Source organism: Pezoporus flaviventris, unplaced genomic scaffold, assembly GCF_033815535.1.
Source record: "Pezoporus flaviventris isolate CSIRO_AGI_PZ_B2104156 unplaced genomic scaffold, CSIRO_AGI_Pfla_v1 ptg000031l, whole genome shotgun sequence".
Lineage (NCBI taxonomy): Eukaryota > Metazoa > Chordata > Aves > Psittaciformes > Psittacidae > Pezoporus > Pezoporus flaviventris.
Window position 1 is genome coordinate 49,139,670 of NW_026892579.1, and position 16,596 is coordinate 49,156,265.

General features: G+C 41.3%; 1 protein-coding gene across 2 annotated transcripts in view; it reads left to right on the forward strand.

Annotated features, from left to right (window-relative positions):
* Positions 1-16,596, forward strand: part of EVA1A (eva-1 homolog A, regulator of programmed cell death) — a 203,721-nt gene that overhangs the window by 60,983 nt on the left and 126,142 nt on the right. For both annotated transcript variants that reach the window (XM_061460925.1, XM_061460926.1), the window contains exon 3: positions 6,378-6,501. In XM_061460925.1, the coding sequence (XP_061316909.1) occupies positions 6,378-6,501 (124 nt within the window). The remainder of the gene's footprint in view (positions 1-6,377; positions 6,502-16,596) is intronic.

Consider the following 16,596-nt stretch of genomic DNA (forward strand, 5'->3'; position numbering starts at 1 on the left):
AGAATAAAATACAAAGTAGAAGAAAATAATCCAACTGCTCAACTTTCTTTGTAGGGCAAGGACAGTGGCTTCTGCCATGCCTAGTCAGGATGTTGCACCGTCCCACTGACAGGACAACCGTAAGTGACTTCAAGAGGAATTAGAAAGGGTCCTTTCTTATGCCTCTGAATGTCTATAAGATGGTAATGGTCAAGAGGAAAGAGGGAGGAAGTTAATAGAAAGGAAGAATAATTGTCATCAGTACCACTGGGAGGAGAACACAGTCATATTTCAAATTAGATCTCCACAGCTTAGAGACACCTTGAATAAGTAAAGTTTCAGTCTCAGAAATGTCAGTGAATTAAAGAGAATTTTGGACAACTCTTTGTCAGACTATATTAATTACTTTGCAGAGGATGGTGAACCATGAGCTTGGGGTCCAGAAGAGAAGTTACTGCGGTGCTGAAGTTGCTCTTAAAAATCACAGAACCTGTGCAGCTTCATTCACGAATTTTGCCGAGGCTGAAATATTACTCTCTGTCAAGCAGCTCCCTCAGCTAATTATTTGCAAGTAGAAGAACTGCTTGATGCAGAGGTCACGATAATCTCTAAATTGCCATGTCTGAAATCTTTGGCTTGACTGAAATAGCTCATCAGAGCAGTGTGATCGTGTACTGCAGAAGAAGAGACACTGGAGGCAGAGGTGGCCTCCCTGGTTAGGCAGGACTGCTCCCTGGAGTGTATGCCTCCTAATGCTTTGTTTACTCTAAATTTAAACTTTCTATGTCATGGGGCTTCCATCATCACCACTAAGACCCTGCTTGACAGTATAATGGTTTGCTCTCAATGTTTTTTTTTTTCCACTTTGTCTTTAAGCTTTCTTTCTTTAATCCGATGACTTTTGGTTACGCATCCTTTTGTATTTCTTCAGTTTAGACTTCCTCTCCCTTTGAAGCCTACCCTGCATACAGATTAAATTTCCCACTGTTAGGAAATGTAGGTAATGTTAATTAGTTGATATTTGTAATGCAGCTTTTATCGGGTCCTTCTACTTGCTAAGCATGTTCCTGCTTTTTGTGAATCACTGTCTATGGGCTCTTTCAAGGCTCTGCCAGAGGAGCTCTGGTGAATCTTGCTGTTGTGTTTTAACGTTCCATACTACTGCTGCCTGCCCTACTGTTCTGCTGGTGTTTACTATTCCCGTAGCAGAACTGGTGAAAGGGAACCTGTGCCCAATTTTCAGCTCTTTATTTCACAGTGTGGTGTGTTAATGTGAGCCACCAAATGTGTGAGCATAGTTCCCTCCTGCTGTCTGCTATGCTGTTGCAAGGTCCAAGGGAGAGTGATAAGAGATAGCTAGTAGAGTGCTAACCTGCCATAGATCAGCTGTCAGGATTCAGATCCTTTGATCACTTCTTGCAATGCACAGATTGAATGTGGTAATTTGGACAAAGATGGATTACTTTCTAGTGAAGCAGGCTGGGAAGGTTGCTTGATGAAGCCATAGGTGGGCAACCTGTATCTCAACAACATGGATTTTACTTCCTCATGTAGTCTGTTCTTCCATGTTGCTGATTTGTGGGAGATCTTGCTCCATGGACTTCTGTAATTTGTGTGAATGAATAGAGAGGAACATGCGACCTTCAGATAATTAGAAAAAACAGCTGTAAATAAGTTTCCAACTTGGAATTACTAAATTTGCTGTATGTTTTAAAGTAATACCAACTTTTGGGGTATGTAAAAGAGTATCAGAACTCCCATGAAATGCAACATGAGGGGAGATGAAACTAGGTGATCTTAAGGTCCTTTCCAACCCAAACCATTCTATGATTCTATGAAGCCATTATGAATGCATTGTGCTGCATGGCTTTTTAGGAAGATTTCATGCTGCCTTGTTTTATTGTATTTACTTCTTCCCATTGCAAAACTCATGGAATTGCATGAAACACAAGTGTTGATGTAGCTCCACCATAATGGCTGTACCTGAACTGAATTTGACCTAAAAATGCTTAATCATATTTTTAAAAATTACTGGTATCTTCTTGTGTCAAATTCTTGGTACAACTCTCTGCCCATCTTAACTCTCCGAGTTACTCTCCTCAGCAACATACAATTTGGGCAATTATTTAGTGGGGTTCCTTTGTGTAATTTCATGCCTGACTGACATGCCCTGCAGTTATCTTTATATTCCTTTGATGATGGAGGCTGTACAGATCGCAGCCCTGTGGCAAAATCCTAGTTCCCATTGAGTATTACCCTTTGCTTCTCTAGGTCCAAAGTTTCACCCTAAGTGTGTTGAACCTACAAAGTACTACAAGGGACTAAGAACTAAGATAAATTTAATTGCCTTGGGTGTTAAGCTCAGTTGTGGTTTATTTTAAGAGTGCAGGGGAAGTGCTTCTCAAAGAGTGATTTGAAGGGATGGAATAAAAATGAGTGCACCCTTGGGAATGGCTGAGGACAGCCTTCTTGCAAAGCTTGTTATCTAATGAGCACAAGCAATTAGTTAGCTAATGAACACAACAAAATGAGCACGAAAAATGTGTTTCATCTTCAATGCCCACTAGAAAGACATGGTTTTGAGCTTGAGGCTGCCCTTGCTTTAAGACCTGGGTCACCGCAGTGAGATTAATCCAGGGCATAAATCACAGGGTTAGATTAGTGTTTGTTTTACTTGAATTCACATTTCTTGTTCTCTTATCTCTGCTAAATCTTGCAGCTTCTTGGCTCAATCATGAACCAGAGAACAGAATGGGTTTGAACAGTCACAACTTTCCCTCCTGAGCACTGGCAGTCAGCCCTGAGGCTTGATTTACCACTGGAACACAATTATAAAACAACACAATGCAATTAATGCATCTTCCCTCTCTGTTCATGCCAGACAGGAATTCTTCCTCCACCTTCTTCAGTTGGAGTGATTTTTGTAATATAATCTAATCTAATGCAACTCTATTTTGCTTTACTCGGGAGTCTACCAGGTGGCAATGACATAAACAGCTGACTATATAGCCCAGTGAGGAATGATTCTGTGTGTCTACTACTGTTTCTGTGCAAGTTCAGATTGCCTCTGGGCCTCTTTTTGTTTGGTTTTGTGGTTTTGTTTTCCCACCTTTACAGCTGACAGTGACAGCCAGAAAAACCAGGCAAATGTAGAAAAAATGCCAAAATTTTTCCAGCAACTAAGCAAAAGCTGCATGAGCTCAGGACATTCCTTCACTACCAAGTAAACTCACAGCCTTCCTTGTGTCATTGCAGCTGCAAATACTTCAGAAATGACATGTGACAACTGCAGGAGCTCTAAGACTGTCTAGAAGTATTATTTTTGAGAATAAGACCAGAAAGCCAAGATCTTGGTTTGTAAGGGCCCCTGTAACACCAGATGCACTGGACCTGCAGAAGAAGCCTGGGTCATTTTGTCATGCATGTGCTGTAGAGTTGCTGTGTTGCACAGTATTTAAGAAGATGCTGGTATATAGCACGTACTGATGAAAGCAGGGCAGAGGAAGATCTCTGTGTATGTAAGGATAGGTAAAAAATGTATGTGCAAGTTTTTAAGTTGTTAAAGGTGGTATAACATCTTTATTTTCTATTTCTAAACAAGAAAATGGCACAATGAATCATTGCTGATTTTCTTTGCATTTTTTTTTTCTGGTGTATTTCATCAATGAGCATTGAACAATTTTTATTTTTCATTTATTTTATTCTTTGTGGATCTATTTCATTATGTCTAAGACTTTGCTTAACAGTCTGCAGGATATCTCAGATATTAATGATTTCCCCTTTCGGGGGAGACACAGTATTATGGGAATAAAAAGGAAATACTGATTTCTTTCTGCTGTGAAGTGACTTCTTCGTGTCGCATGTCATGGCTGTTATCAAATTAAGTTGAAACCACAGCTAAACACTAAAACCAATTGGCAGCATATTCAGTCTCAAGAATGCTTCCCTTTTTCTATGGTCTAACAGTGACATAGAGGACTTTTGCTCCTTAATTTAAGTACAAACTTCTCCCTAGGGCTCTGTGTTGCTTTGCATAATGCAGGAAGTAAACTCAGGAGGTTTTACTTATGTGAATGCATGAAGTAAGCAAGAGCTGCCAAAAGTTAGAGGAGAAATAGCAAGATGAAATAGCAATATGTGGAGGCTGTCCATGATTATTATTCTCTGAGGCTGGAAAATAATTGCCTTTGCTCCTGGTGCTGAGCCTAAGGACAGATGAACAAGTGCTGTTTCAGGGATTGAAGCTGAGGTTTTCAAAGAGGTTTCTTGTTGGCCTAATCAGTCTCTGCTGAAACCCAGGGTGGTTTTCCCACTGATTTTAATAGCACCTATTACACAATGCCGAAGGCTTTTGAAAATCCCTATCTGCTATGAGCAGAGTTCTTGACCAGAAACCCGAGCCTGCTGCCTTTGAGGGCAGAAAGCTTCCTTTTTGGGAAAGAAAACATTTGGGGTGCTGTTTCTTTCCCTTTGCTCCATATTCTTAGCACTTCTTGTGTGTAAACACAACCATGGCTTTCCAGTACCTGCAAATCCTTTCAGGTCTGCAGTGATTTGGAGAGGATTTCTCTCCATATGTGGAGCACTCAAGACTTGTTCCAGTTGTCCTTTGCCTTTTGAGATCAAAAGGGGTATCTGCGTAGAGGCCTCACATTCCTTTTCAACTCATTGGATTTTGCATTAAATTAAATTTCACATGCTGAGTGAGCAGTCAACCCTTATGAGCCTAAAGGAAAGAATATGTTGTTCCTATGCATTTTAACGTGACGGTCAAGTTGCGGCTAACACTCCCATGCACCTCCTTCAGTGTTCACCTTTCAGCCTTTCCACCCTGAGCCCTGTATTTTGAAATGAGATGCCTGCATTTTATTACCTTTGTAAGTGGAAAAGGACAGCATATGTTCTCTACTTGCTAAAAAAGGCCTGAATTGTCTTGGTTTGAACTTTAAAATAAAGGTCAGACTTGAGGCAGGCACAAAAGGTGAAAGCTTTGGGAAGTTATGAGCAACCACAAATGAGGCAGTTTCAAATCGCACTTGAAACTGGAACAGCTGTTGTTCCTGTTGTTTGGGGAGTGACATTTAGAGTTATAATGCTAAAGATTACATGCATTATATTCAGGGAGAACTAAAAAAGAGAGTAGTCACTGAGGCAGAGCAAAAATTAGTCTGGTGGTGTGTGGCGGAGAAGGAACAGCCTTTATATTTATGGCACAGGGATAAGATTGTGGGAAAGCCCAAATATCGAAGTGGGTGTAGGAAAGGAGAGACCAGGGGAGTCTAGGGGAATTTCTAAGAAAGGATTTTCCAGTGCCTCCTTGGATGTGAAAATTAATTGTTTTGGGACTGGAATGCGCAGCTCTGTATTGCAGGGATTTAACAAGGCTGGTGGATTACCTCACTCTGTGGTCTCAAAGTGCTCTGACAGGTTCATGTGTGTCAGGCAAACATTATTGTAATTTTAGGGCTTTAGGGGCTCTACAGGAGTATGTAAATACCACCTAAGCCATCCAGCTGAATTTAAAACTTAATTACTGCCCCACTTAATAATATTTTCTCCCCCCACTACTGCTTTGGAGGATCATAGGGTTAAAAGAAATCATTAATCTTCCTTAATGAAGCTATTTTCTAGCATGAGACAGAATGCCTTGCCCCTGTGGATTCCGCAATGGGGTTTTTATGAGTATTGTGAATGGAGAAGTGGGGACCGAACACTAGAGGAAAAGCAGTCCAGAAAAGGTGATAGGACCCAAAATGTTGGTGGTGGGAGAACCCTCCAACTCAGAGGCCCCTGCTGAGTTTAGCTAAAAGGAACATGATAGTCATGGGGGAAGAGGAGTGAGCCCTATTAAAAACTGAGTTGGCTGTATAACAGTGTTCTCACCAGAACTGCTTATTATTGGAATACCAGCAATTGCCAAAGCTTTTATGCAACTGAGGCAAGACCTCTCTTGAAAGCTGTGCTTGAAATTGTGCATCTCCAGAGAAATCTAAAGCAGAATTGTGGTGGTGGAATTCAGTTCTCTGCTTTTAACTGTCAGTGCTGATCCATGTCCTTAAAGCTGCTTTTCCTGGGACAGTGCTGGCTTGTACTACAATTAAATTGCATGCAAATGTTTCAAGATCCCTGAGACCCTCCCAGTGCAAATCCCTCCTTTTGTTTGCAGGAAAGGGAAAGAAATCCTGCTACTTTAAACGGTTCAAAGTTTAGTCCTTTGCTAGTCCACAGCTCCTGTAGGACCTTCTGCACTGAGCACCATTACCTGCCTTCTGCTGGGGCCGGTTGGGAGGCAAGGATGACCATGCTGTTTTCCTGCTTTTCTCTGTTTGATGATCCCTTTGGTGGAGATACTGAAATGCTGTTGTTTCTCTGTTTCTTGTGTGCATCCCTGGCTGCAGAAGATGCTGGATGAGTGTCAGGACAGGCGGAGCTGCCAGTTTCTCGTCAATAGCCGGCTGTTTGGTGCAGACCCATGCCCTGGAACTGGCAAGTACCTTATCGTGTGGTACAAGTGCAGGCCAAGTGAGTATCTTGCTATCAAATCTGTTTGCTCTGGTGAGACCAAAACATTTTTGTACTTTTGCCAGAGAGGCCTCCTAGGACTTTTTGTTCCCTTCCTCCTTTATTTTAGGTGCAACGTAATCCCCTGGGTGTGAGTGTTTCCCCTTTCCCCCTTGCTTGCAGCCTTGCTGGGATGCTGCTGCTCCAGCTCCTTCCTCCTTGCCAGCAGCCCAAGTTGCAGATTGCTTTTGCAGGTGCCAGCAAAAGCCTTTGCCAGCACTGAGCTCAGACTATTGGCGGTGGGTGGGCTGCCCTCGCTCCCATCTGCAGCCGCTCTCCTGTCCTAGTGGGCTAGTGGGAGCTGCTCACTTTCCACCTGCCCCTCCAGGGGAGAGGGAGCTCTTTGCATGGGCAAAGACTTCAGACCTCGGTGCCTAAGGCTGGCACTGAAGATGGTGATGCAACGGGAAGCTCACCTGCCCATGCCATGCCATGCCATAATCCAGCTTTTAATTGCTCCCAGATCAGGCTGGGAAACATTAATCTGTGTTTTGTGTGATCTCATTAGCTGTGTTTAAATTAAATGGGGCTGGTGCCTGGATACTGGAAATGTAATCATGGAGAGGAGTGAGCCTGGTGTGGCTTTGACCCTGGACACCCAACACCCTCTTGGCCAATTCCTGGCCCCACAGGGGAGTTAGCACAGCCTGGGCACCATTCTCCACCAGTGTTTTGGAAGCAGACACATTAGTTTTGATAATGGACAAGCTGTGCCAACTGATTTCAGACACAGAGCAGGACCCAACTCTGAATGAAGTAGTCTGAACACAGCATTTCAGATTGGCCTAATCCCAAGCCTTGTAGACATCATAAGTAACAAGGTTCCAGCACCACATCAGCAAACTTTTTGGGGAAGAAGTAAAAAAAAGTTTGCACAGGGAAGAAAAACATATCTGATTTCAGAAAAGGCTTGAAACAAAAGCAGAAACATTCAGACTGTCAACAGCACAGAAGACTTTTTGCCCCAGCACGCAGAGGCCTGCGCTAATGAAGTGAAGGGATCTGGCAAGATCTGTGAGGAATTCAAATGAAAAGTAGGTAATGAAGCACCTGCATTTGTTGTGGGGTTTTCGTGAGTGATTGTAACATCCCCTGTTGGGTGAGAAATACATCTCTCAGAGAGAGGTGATTAGCAGGGTGTTCTGACAAGTCCTCCTGAACCTGCAGGTTTTGTATCAAAGCTTGCTTGAAAAATCTGGCTATTGAGGCCTCTGCTGAACTTTTGAAGGTACAGAGATTCTATCTGTGCATAAATATTTATGGCTTGGCATTCTTTGTTAATTACAGATATGCTAGAAAAGGAGTTAGTGTGTCTGCTGGGTAGGTGATTTTCCTGCAAGAGAGCAGACGAAGCTCTTTGAAAACATTTCCCCAAGACAGTTTTTCAGGCAGCCCCAATTTTGGAGGGTGAAACAGGGTAACCGGACACAAATTACTGTTTCTTAGTCCCAGGGCAAACTTTTAATCAGAACCCACTGGATTAATAACAAGCTTTGAAATATACAAGGATTAGCTTTGCACAGAGTTACCAGGACATGCTCAACCTTTCCTTGATTTAAAATGTGAATTTTAAGTCTCACAAACAGAATCTAGTACTTGTATGGGTTTGGTAAGCCTTTCAATCTTTGTTTTAATGAAGGGACTGAAGAAAGATGGATCCATAGAATGCAAAATACAGGACCATGAGAACTTTTTGTGGGCTTTTGTGGTTATTGAGTATTCGAGTACTGTTTATGACCTGTAAACGACTGTAAGTTTAAGAGCTCATCCCAAACCTTGTGTTCCTATGAAGTGGTGACCTGCTCCAGGAAGTCTGAGCATGCATAATTGTAACTGAAGAGCACCAGAGAGTCCTTTCAAGAGCTCACTGCCTGATACATGGTTTGATCCATATCTTAATGAAAAGACAAATACAGGTTTTTGGGTTCTGTTCTGGAATTTGTCCTTCTTAACACTAGTCATAAGTACTATAATAAGAAGCTATTTAAGATCTGAATTATTCTCTACAGACATCTGTTTATTTCCTTTGCTTATTGAGGAAGCCTGAGGGGCCCATGTTACTAAATTAGATACCTTGGTTAGGTACCTACCTAGGTAGAATGAATATGAGTTTTCCTGTATACAGGTATGGTAGGCATTTTGGGAATTGGCCTTCAGAGTTTGGACAGGACATCTTTAACATAAAATGAAGATTCCCAAGCCCTCCCACTCCACTCGGAGTTGTGCTGGAACCTCAGAAGTCCCCTCAATAGAGGCAGATATGTAAAAAGAAAGATTTACTTGAAAGAAAGCAAAACTAAAGTTAGTGGCATTAACTTGTACCTTTGCTGAAGAATAACTAGACGGTGCAGTCATCCCCTCCAGCCACTGTCACTGCAGTTATGCCTCTCTAACATTACGTTGCGTTTGAAATCTAGTGGTTCCGATGCTTGCTGCCTGTATTGGGTTCACTCAAAAGGCAAGGTGCTATTTTGGTTTCCTATGGGCAGAATTTTAAGGAGATGGAGGACAGCAAATCATGCGGAAACTGAATCTCTAGATTTTTCAAATGGTGGGTCTCCAGGGAGCAGAGCAATTGGAAGGATCTCTACTGCACTAATTGCGCTGAGAGTGCTTTTGCTGGAAGCAGGGAATACTCGTGCAGAGGTGTGCTTGGTTCACCTCATCTAGAAATCCAGAGACATGGAGGAGTACATGCTTAACTAGAAGCAGTGAGAAATTTGATAGCTTGTGTGCTTTTTTTGGCAAGTCTTGTGCTAACCATGGTCCCCTCTGATCCGATGGATGGATCTGGGGTCTAATGGACACTCATCTTGCATGTACAGGGTTCAGATATGTCCATGGGACTGCTTTCAAGTGTCAGGTATTTGGCAGTCCTGAGTATTCTCTGTGTCTGTAAAAAATAAATACATTATGTGTGTGTGTGCTTTAAATTTTATGGTATACGATGTTTAAAGAGATCAGAAATAATCAATAAAATGCTCTATTCTGTCTCAGTTTGGGGCAAGTGAGATTTATTGCTGCTATGTGATTTGACGGCTAAGGCTCATCAAAGTGTATAGAGGCTTAGGTTTTATTTTGTTTTCCCATAGGATGTGGGCCTTATTTTCTAATATGTACCAACCTTTGGGAAGATGTTCAAAAGCACAGTACATGTCTCAGTAGAGCACAACTATGACATGTGATTCTAAACTTGGAGGTGCCCCTGCCAGTCATCCTGCTATCAATAGCCTTAATAGAGAGCTCCCAGAATGTCACAGTGTGAGTCAAGGTTGGAATGTGTTGCTGTAGTGGTGAAACCTGAAGTTCTCTGGTAGTGTAGATGTAGTCTGGCATTTAGAACTGGTCTAAGTGGTTGCCAGTGGGAAGTCTGGATACAGCTACCTGGTTTAGAGGCTAAAGCAGTTAATGAGAATGGCTGTGCACTGTCCCATGCCAGTTGGTGCCAGCACCAGAGAATTAGCATATTTAACTTATGTTGGCCAATGTAGCTGGAGATCTGCACCCAAAGCACACTGAAGCCTAGGACCAAGCCCTGAACACCCAGAGGACTTCAATCTCGAGTGTACCTTTCAGGATCATTAAAAAATTGCGCACAAATCCAATTATTTCTCAGGTAACATAACATGCTGATTTGATTTAGACCCATTAAGTAAAATTACTGGGTAGGCTGCAGGAACACAGAATTAGAGGAAATTGACATAGTATTTAAATGGCCTAACATGAATTTAACTGAAATCTGGATTCACCAATATTTTTCAAACAATTCGGTGTTTGTTCATCCCCCTCTCTTCAGAGACAGAGAACCATGTATGATTGCATGTTACTGTAAGCTAGGAAATATTTTCTTTGTGTGCCAGACTTTCCGGAGGGGCTGTATAGTCTAATCCTAGCTGGGGCTGCCCAAATCATGTTGAAGAAATAAATTAACCTCTTTGCAGCCCAGCAATATGATTGCAGCTGATTTTACTGAGGCTGGTCACTGCTCCAGGCTATTGAAAAAGCAGTGATTGATCTGCCTCTGCACAACAGCTGTTTGCCCATGGTGGCTTTTTGGTCATTTTGGTTATTTTTTTGGCTTTACTATTTCAAAAGTGCCAATGCTCCTGAACATTGAGACATAAATGCTTTTGAACATTGAGACATAAATGCTTTTCTTTCTTTGCAAAGGAATTACTTAGGATGAGGTGTGTTGTCTGAGTGGCCATTTGCTGGCACTTGCTTTTGTAGTTTTCCCCCAAGAGTCCCCCACATAACGACTTTCTCTTGTCTCCTCCTCTGCCATTGCCACTCTGTCCTGGATGCACTGTCCCATTCTCAGCTGTGAACAGCCTAAACTGCAGCCTCCTGTAACGCTACAGTGATACTTTTCCCTCTTTCTTACTGGGCAGTTGCTACTTTAGCTTATGATTTGAAGGACTCTGGGAGAGATAATCTCCATCCAGTGTTTTTTATTAATTATTATTAATTTTATTTCATTTTAAAATGCTGTGTGGAGCAGCTGGATATGATAATTGGAGGCTGGTGGGTAAGAAGCCTTCCTGTATTAATCATCCCAGCAATGTAGCAAAGTGTAAATCCAAACTCTGCTGCTCTCCCTTCTGTTCACAAATGTAAGCCTAAAGCCTTTGAAGTTCCAGAAAGCCTGGATTGTGACCTGGGCTCCAGTTGCAGCTCAAATTCCCCTGTAACAATACAAAAACATTTTTGTGAAAGGCACATCAAGGCTCTGTGAAATGCATCTGGGAAGGAAACTTGCGTTTGTTGGCAAAGGGTGAAGTGCCAAAAGTTTGTGTGTGGGTAGCAGGAGGAAAGGGGGTGGGGGAGGTCACTTTGTTCTAGTTCAGAACCTACAGCTTTGATTTATGGGAAAACTTTTGTGCTAAGAATTGACCTGGGCACATGTTCTGAAGAGAGCAAGCAGTCATTCTCTTTGCCATAGATTTAATTCTAATCTAAGAGGCCCAGTTAATTTTTGTGAAATGTCAATGAATTTTTTATATATATTTTTTTTTCAAACATGGGGAATGCCCATTCTGATGTCCTTGACAAAATCTTACTCTGGTAACTTCAGTTTTCTTAACAGCCCTAGGCAATTTTAATTAGAAAGAAACTGAATTTTAAAGTCAATTAGGAATTAATTCCGATTAAATCATCTGATAAAAATGTCATCTTCAAATTTGCACTCTCTATCAGATAGTGATGGAGCTGCCATGCTGTGTCTTGAAAATGTCTGCCTTTTGGTGAGGATGTGTGATTTCTTTTTCTAGTGATACTGCAAAACCTGTACAAAGAGCAGAATGCCATTACTGATGGCAGAGGTTTTCCAGCTATCAAAAACCTGCGGAGTCATCCTTTGTGTTGGCAGTTCCTAGTTGCTGGTGAATATAAAGCCGTCTTACATATTTTGGGGAATTGGTGAGATCTGCTCATCAGATTTCAGTCGGACTGGCTGAAAAGTATAGAAAGGACATTTGGAAGGACCACCTAGACTTGCAGTGAATGCATCTTGTTCAACTTTTAATTTCCTTATAATCGATTCCTTCAATATTGAGTCTAGAGCGGGGCTTGCCATTGACTTTGCTTGGTTGAGGATTACACATTTTCTGTTAAATTTGGTAACCATGGCTTGAGAAGCCTGTTCTCATCACTCATCCTCGAGGCTGTCTCTCCCTAGGCAGAATTTGCAAAATGCTATGAGGAAGATCAGAGGGCTATGGAAAGAACAGAGCTTTTGTGGAAATTTCAGCCGAGGCAAAGAAGTACCTAAACGTATTCTTGGTCCCTTTAACACTGGTGATTGATTTTAGTGCTGGGATAGATTGGTAATTCAGTAGTTATCAACCCTTTCAGAAAAGCATTAATCTCCTTTGTAAGACAGGTTTATTGGTGGCAGGAGAAGTTCACTCTATTGTTCGCTGCATTGCTTTTTGGTGAGCCAGGCTTTCCAAAGCCGCATGATGGAGTGAGGGGTGTTTAATAAGCACATCCTTCTGGCCCAGCCACCGAGACAACAGAATAAGCCTTTTGCCTCCTGCATTAATCAGCTTGCTCTTACTTATCTGTATTATTTCAAAACTGTTAAGATGGTGCAGGGAGTGGAAATTTATAAGGGCAATAAAACCTCAGGCAACAAACACTGTGGTGATGAAAAGGTGTAAATAAAAGAATGTTATAAATAACAGAGGACAGATCTATCAGCCTACAATTGAGGTCAGAGAAACTTTAATGCCAATGATTAATATTCTTTTAAGCCATTGATGCACAGAGATTTTCAGGTGCTGTCAAATAGCCCTGTCTCTGTAGTACACTAATCACTTGACTGTCAGGCATGGGATTATTAAGAGGAATGTGTGATTTCATTGTCAGTAAATGCAGAGATTATTGTCAGTCCCTGCTCCCATGAAGAAGGAAACTGCTGCTCACCCAGGACAGTTAAAAAGAAAAAATAAATAACACACACACACAGTTTTCTTTCAAACCTCATCAGTCATCCCAGATTGACATAATAAAGAGCTAGTGAAGACCAGGGTGCTTCTTACTGGGGGAGGTGGAAAAATTCCTTTTCCACTGGGATCAGGTCTCTAGTATCCAGATGTGAGCCACTAAAAAAGACGAATTCTGAAATCTGCCTCAACTGCATAAATAATAAGCTGTGACTTCTATAGACCCCCTTTGTCCAATGGTATTTAAGTCTTCTGAGGAAAAAAACAAGGGTCAAAAACCTCCTTTTAAACCATGAATTTTTAGTGAAGGACAAGGGAGAGATACACCATAGCTATTCTGTGCTGGGACAGGTGAGTCAATAGCATTAACAGAAGTAACTATGAGCCCTCACAAACTTCAGGAGGTCTAGCCCATCCTTAGGCATTGCGGCCGCCTGTGTTGCGGATGGTGCTTCAGGTGTCATGGGTGGCTTTGGCTGCTGTCAGAAACACAGTGATATGAAACCCTTCTCCTCAGAAGAACAAGGGGGTGACCTTGGGGCAATTGGCCAGAATAAACACAGGGAAATCAGGTTTTTAAATATGAAACCCATAAATCTAAATCTCAACACAGTCCTACTGTGGTAGAGGTTTGCGAGCTCTGAACGATAGGTTTCAAGATTTTCTGACATACTGATGAAGAACTAAGAAAACCATGTCCAAGAAACAATATGCTTATAAACCAAACTGAGATGCTCCAAAGGCTTACTTCTGTGGAATTTTGGATCTACAGTTTAAACAATGTGTATAAGCCTCACAGAACAGGGAAGTAAATTTATACCATGCTTCTGCAAGAGGTCCTATATATGGACTTATGCAAGACAGAAAACATAGATCAATTGCTCTCCTCAAATAAAAAAGGAACAATAGATCTTCTTTGAAGCAGATGCATGGTAATGAATTCTTCCCAATACTGTGGATTTCTGCAATATTTTTTCAATATCAGTCCTGTATTTGGTTTTCAAATTAATTATACATTTTTACCACAAGTATCTGCTGATATTTTCAGCTTTTTATCATACTAATGGTCTATCAAGCTCTTCGCAGTCACGCACTTATTTTTCTGACTACTTAGAAGGCGCTGGAGGTTGTCACCTAATCATGTCTCTGGGAACTGGGACTTCAAAAGCATCCGTGATGAATTTAGCAGATTTGCTAACTATTTCTCCCAGCTACATTTTTAATTTTCGGGCATAACCACTGAGAGAATGCTGTGCATTTATTTAGGACAGTAGTGAACTAGCTCTTAATCTAGTAGACCTAATTTTCCCATATTTTATGCTCTAGGCAGTCACATGGATTCTATGTAAAAATATTAATCGGGTATCCTTTTAATGTTCCTGTGTCAGAATTTTTATTGCCATTATTTTAACATTTGAAGAAGACTGTTTTAATGATATAAGACTAAATTCTTCCTTTCAGCTATTATTAAAATAGCTGGAAGAGAAGAATAAAAGTGCTATGAACAATGGTACTAATGAAGTCTTTTTCCTTACATCTTCAAGAATTTTTTTTCTTAGTGCATCCCTCCCACTTTTTCATTGCAGTAACAAAAGTTTACACCATGCTTCTTATGTTGCCACCTGTGGTGTAGCTAGTCCAGATTTATATTCATGCTAATTAGCCAGGCATTAATTACACCCATGCGGGTTGACTGGTGGGACAGCGCAACAATTCTAACCAGCTGTGGCACTGATTTGGCTCTCTTCTGTAATTACATATCAGTTCTTAAAAAATGTATTGGGACTTAACTGTGTTTGTCATCTCAACGTTTCTGACAAACTTCACTGAAGTCTAGCCAGCAGGTTCTCAGGTCCTTGGAAGTAGGACTAATAGTGAAGCAGAGGCTCAGGCAGCAGACCACCAGCAAGTCACAACTGCTTCAGAAAATCAGCCAAAATTCATTAATGGAAGAAGTAGGATGAGAATTAAATTTGTACCAGGCTCCCAAGTGTTTTGCTTAACTTTCGTCTCACAGTTTAGCATATATATTTTGATATCATTCCCTTTTTCCTCCTTAGATAACCATATATACCTTTGTTTCCCCAACAGGAAAGTGCAACTAGGTGCTTCTGAACTCTGCTTTGGAAATTAAATGTAGCAGTTAATTTGCAGCACTGCCAGCCTTTGCACAGCAGAATATAAAAAGACAACTACTTCAGACTAATGAAAGTGACAGTGAGAAAAGGCGCCTTTTAAACATTGCAAATTGGATGGGTGCACGATGAATGTAATTTTAAAGGAATCTGACAAGGTCGCTTGCAAAGAACAGTCTTTTTGCTTGTTGAAATTGTTTCAGACCTTTAAAATTTGGCACACTTGAGTTTTCAGGGTACTTCTGAACTTGGCAAACTGCTTATTGGATATAACTATGGACTGTCACCCAAGGTGTACCTTTCAGAGTTTCAGATTAGCTTCTGCAGAAGTAAGCCATGCAGTCCATGCCATCGAGGGTAGCAAAATTCTATTTTTAAAAGTCAAATTATGGCATCTTCACAGAAAATTTCTTAAGGAAAAATTGAACAGAAATAATGTTAAAAGATATTTCTGTACCGCTGTATGACTCTGTGACATTCTGACTTCTGTATGGTCCAAATAAAAGCGAATGATGATTCTTTTTAAATCCTGGCTATTGAAATGAGGGGATGACCAGGTAGCCCATAGTTTAAGTGTTTGTGGGGGAATCAGAGGAAAGGCTGTAACTGAGGACTCTGGAGACCTTTGCTATCCTGAAAAGGTTTCCTCCACTCAGTCCTGCCTAAGGGACTGGTGACTTGGTTGATATGGATTTATTCAAATCCTGAGATTAATGGTAGGTGAATAGCATTCATGTTAGTAGCAGGTTCGTGAGGATGAGGAGGAAGCTCTGGAATTCAGGATATGAGGTACATGTTGTAAGTGAAAGGAAAGTGGAAGAAAACAAAAAGCAAAGAGTCGGAGCAGTGTGTACTGATCTAAAGAGTGGGCATTTGCCACTATGAGGAATTTCTAATCTATGTTGATTTATTTGCATTCAAGGATTTGGAGGCCAGACTTTCCTTATATCCTCTAAAGTGTAAAAGAGGATGCAAAACTCAAATAACAAATGCTTGCTTGACATGAAAAGTAAATATACAAACACAAAAATAGAAGTGTGGGAAAAGGTTTGAAGGGGAGCACGGACTGGAGAGTATCCTTTTAATACAATTACCTTCTTCACAGAAGAGTGTTAAGAGTGAAGGAATCAGTGAAAGCTGTCCAAGGCACTTTTGCTCCAAGATGTGTTGTTCATGGGCAGTCCTGTTGCACAAGCACTCTTGTACAAGGATACTGCTTAAAGGTGTCTGTCCTAGTGTTTAATAGGTTTCCTGTCTTGGAGACTCATCTTCTTAGTTATCCCGGAAGGGATAGTAGCAAGTACTCCCCATACTCATTTCTCACATGATTAACAGGATCACTGGAACAGGCTGCCCAAGCAAGTTGTGGAGTTTCAATCCCTGAGGGTGTTAAAAACTTAAATGGACATGATTCTCAGCATCCTGCTGCTCTATTTGACTCGGGTGTGAACATGGGAGTTGGCCTAGACAATCTC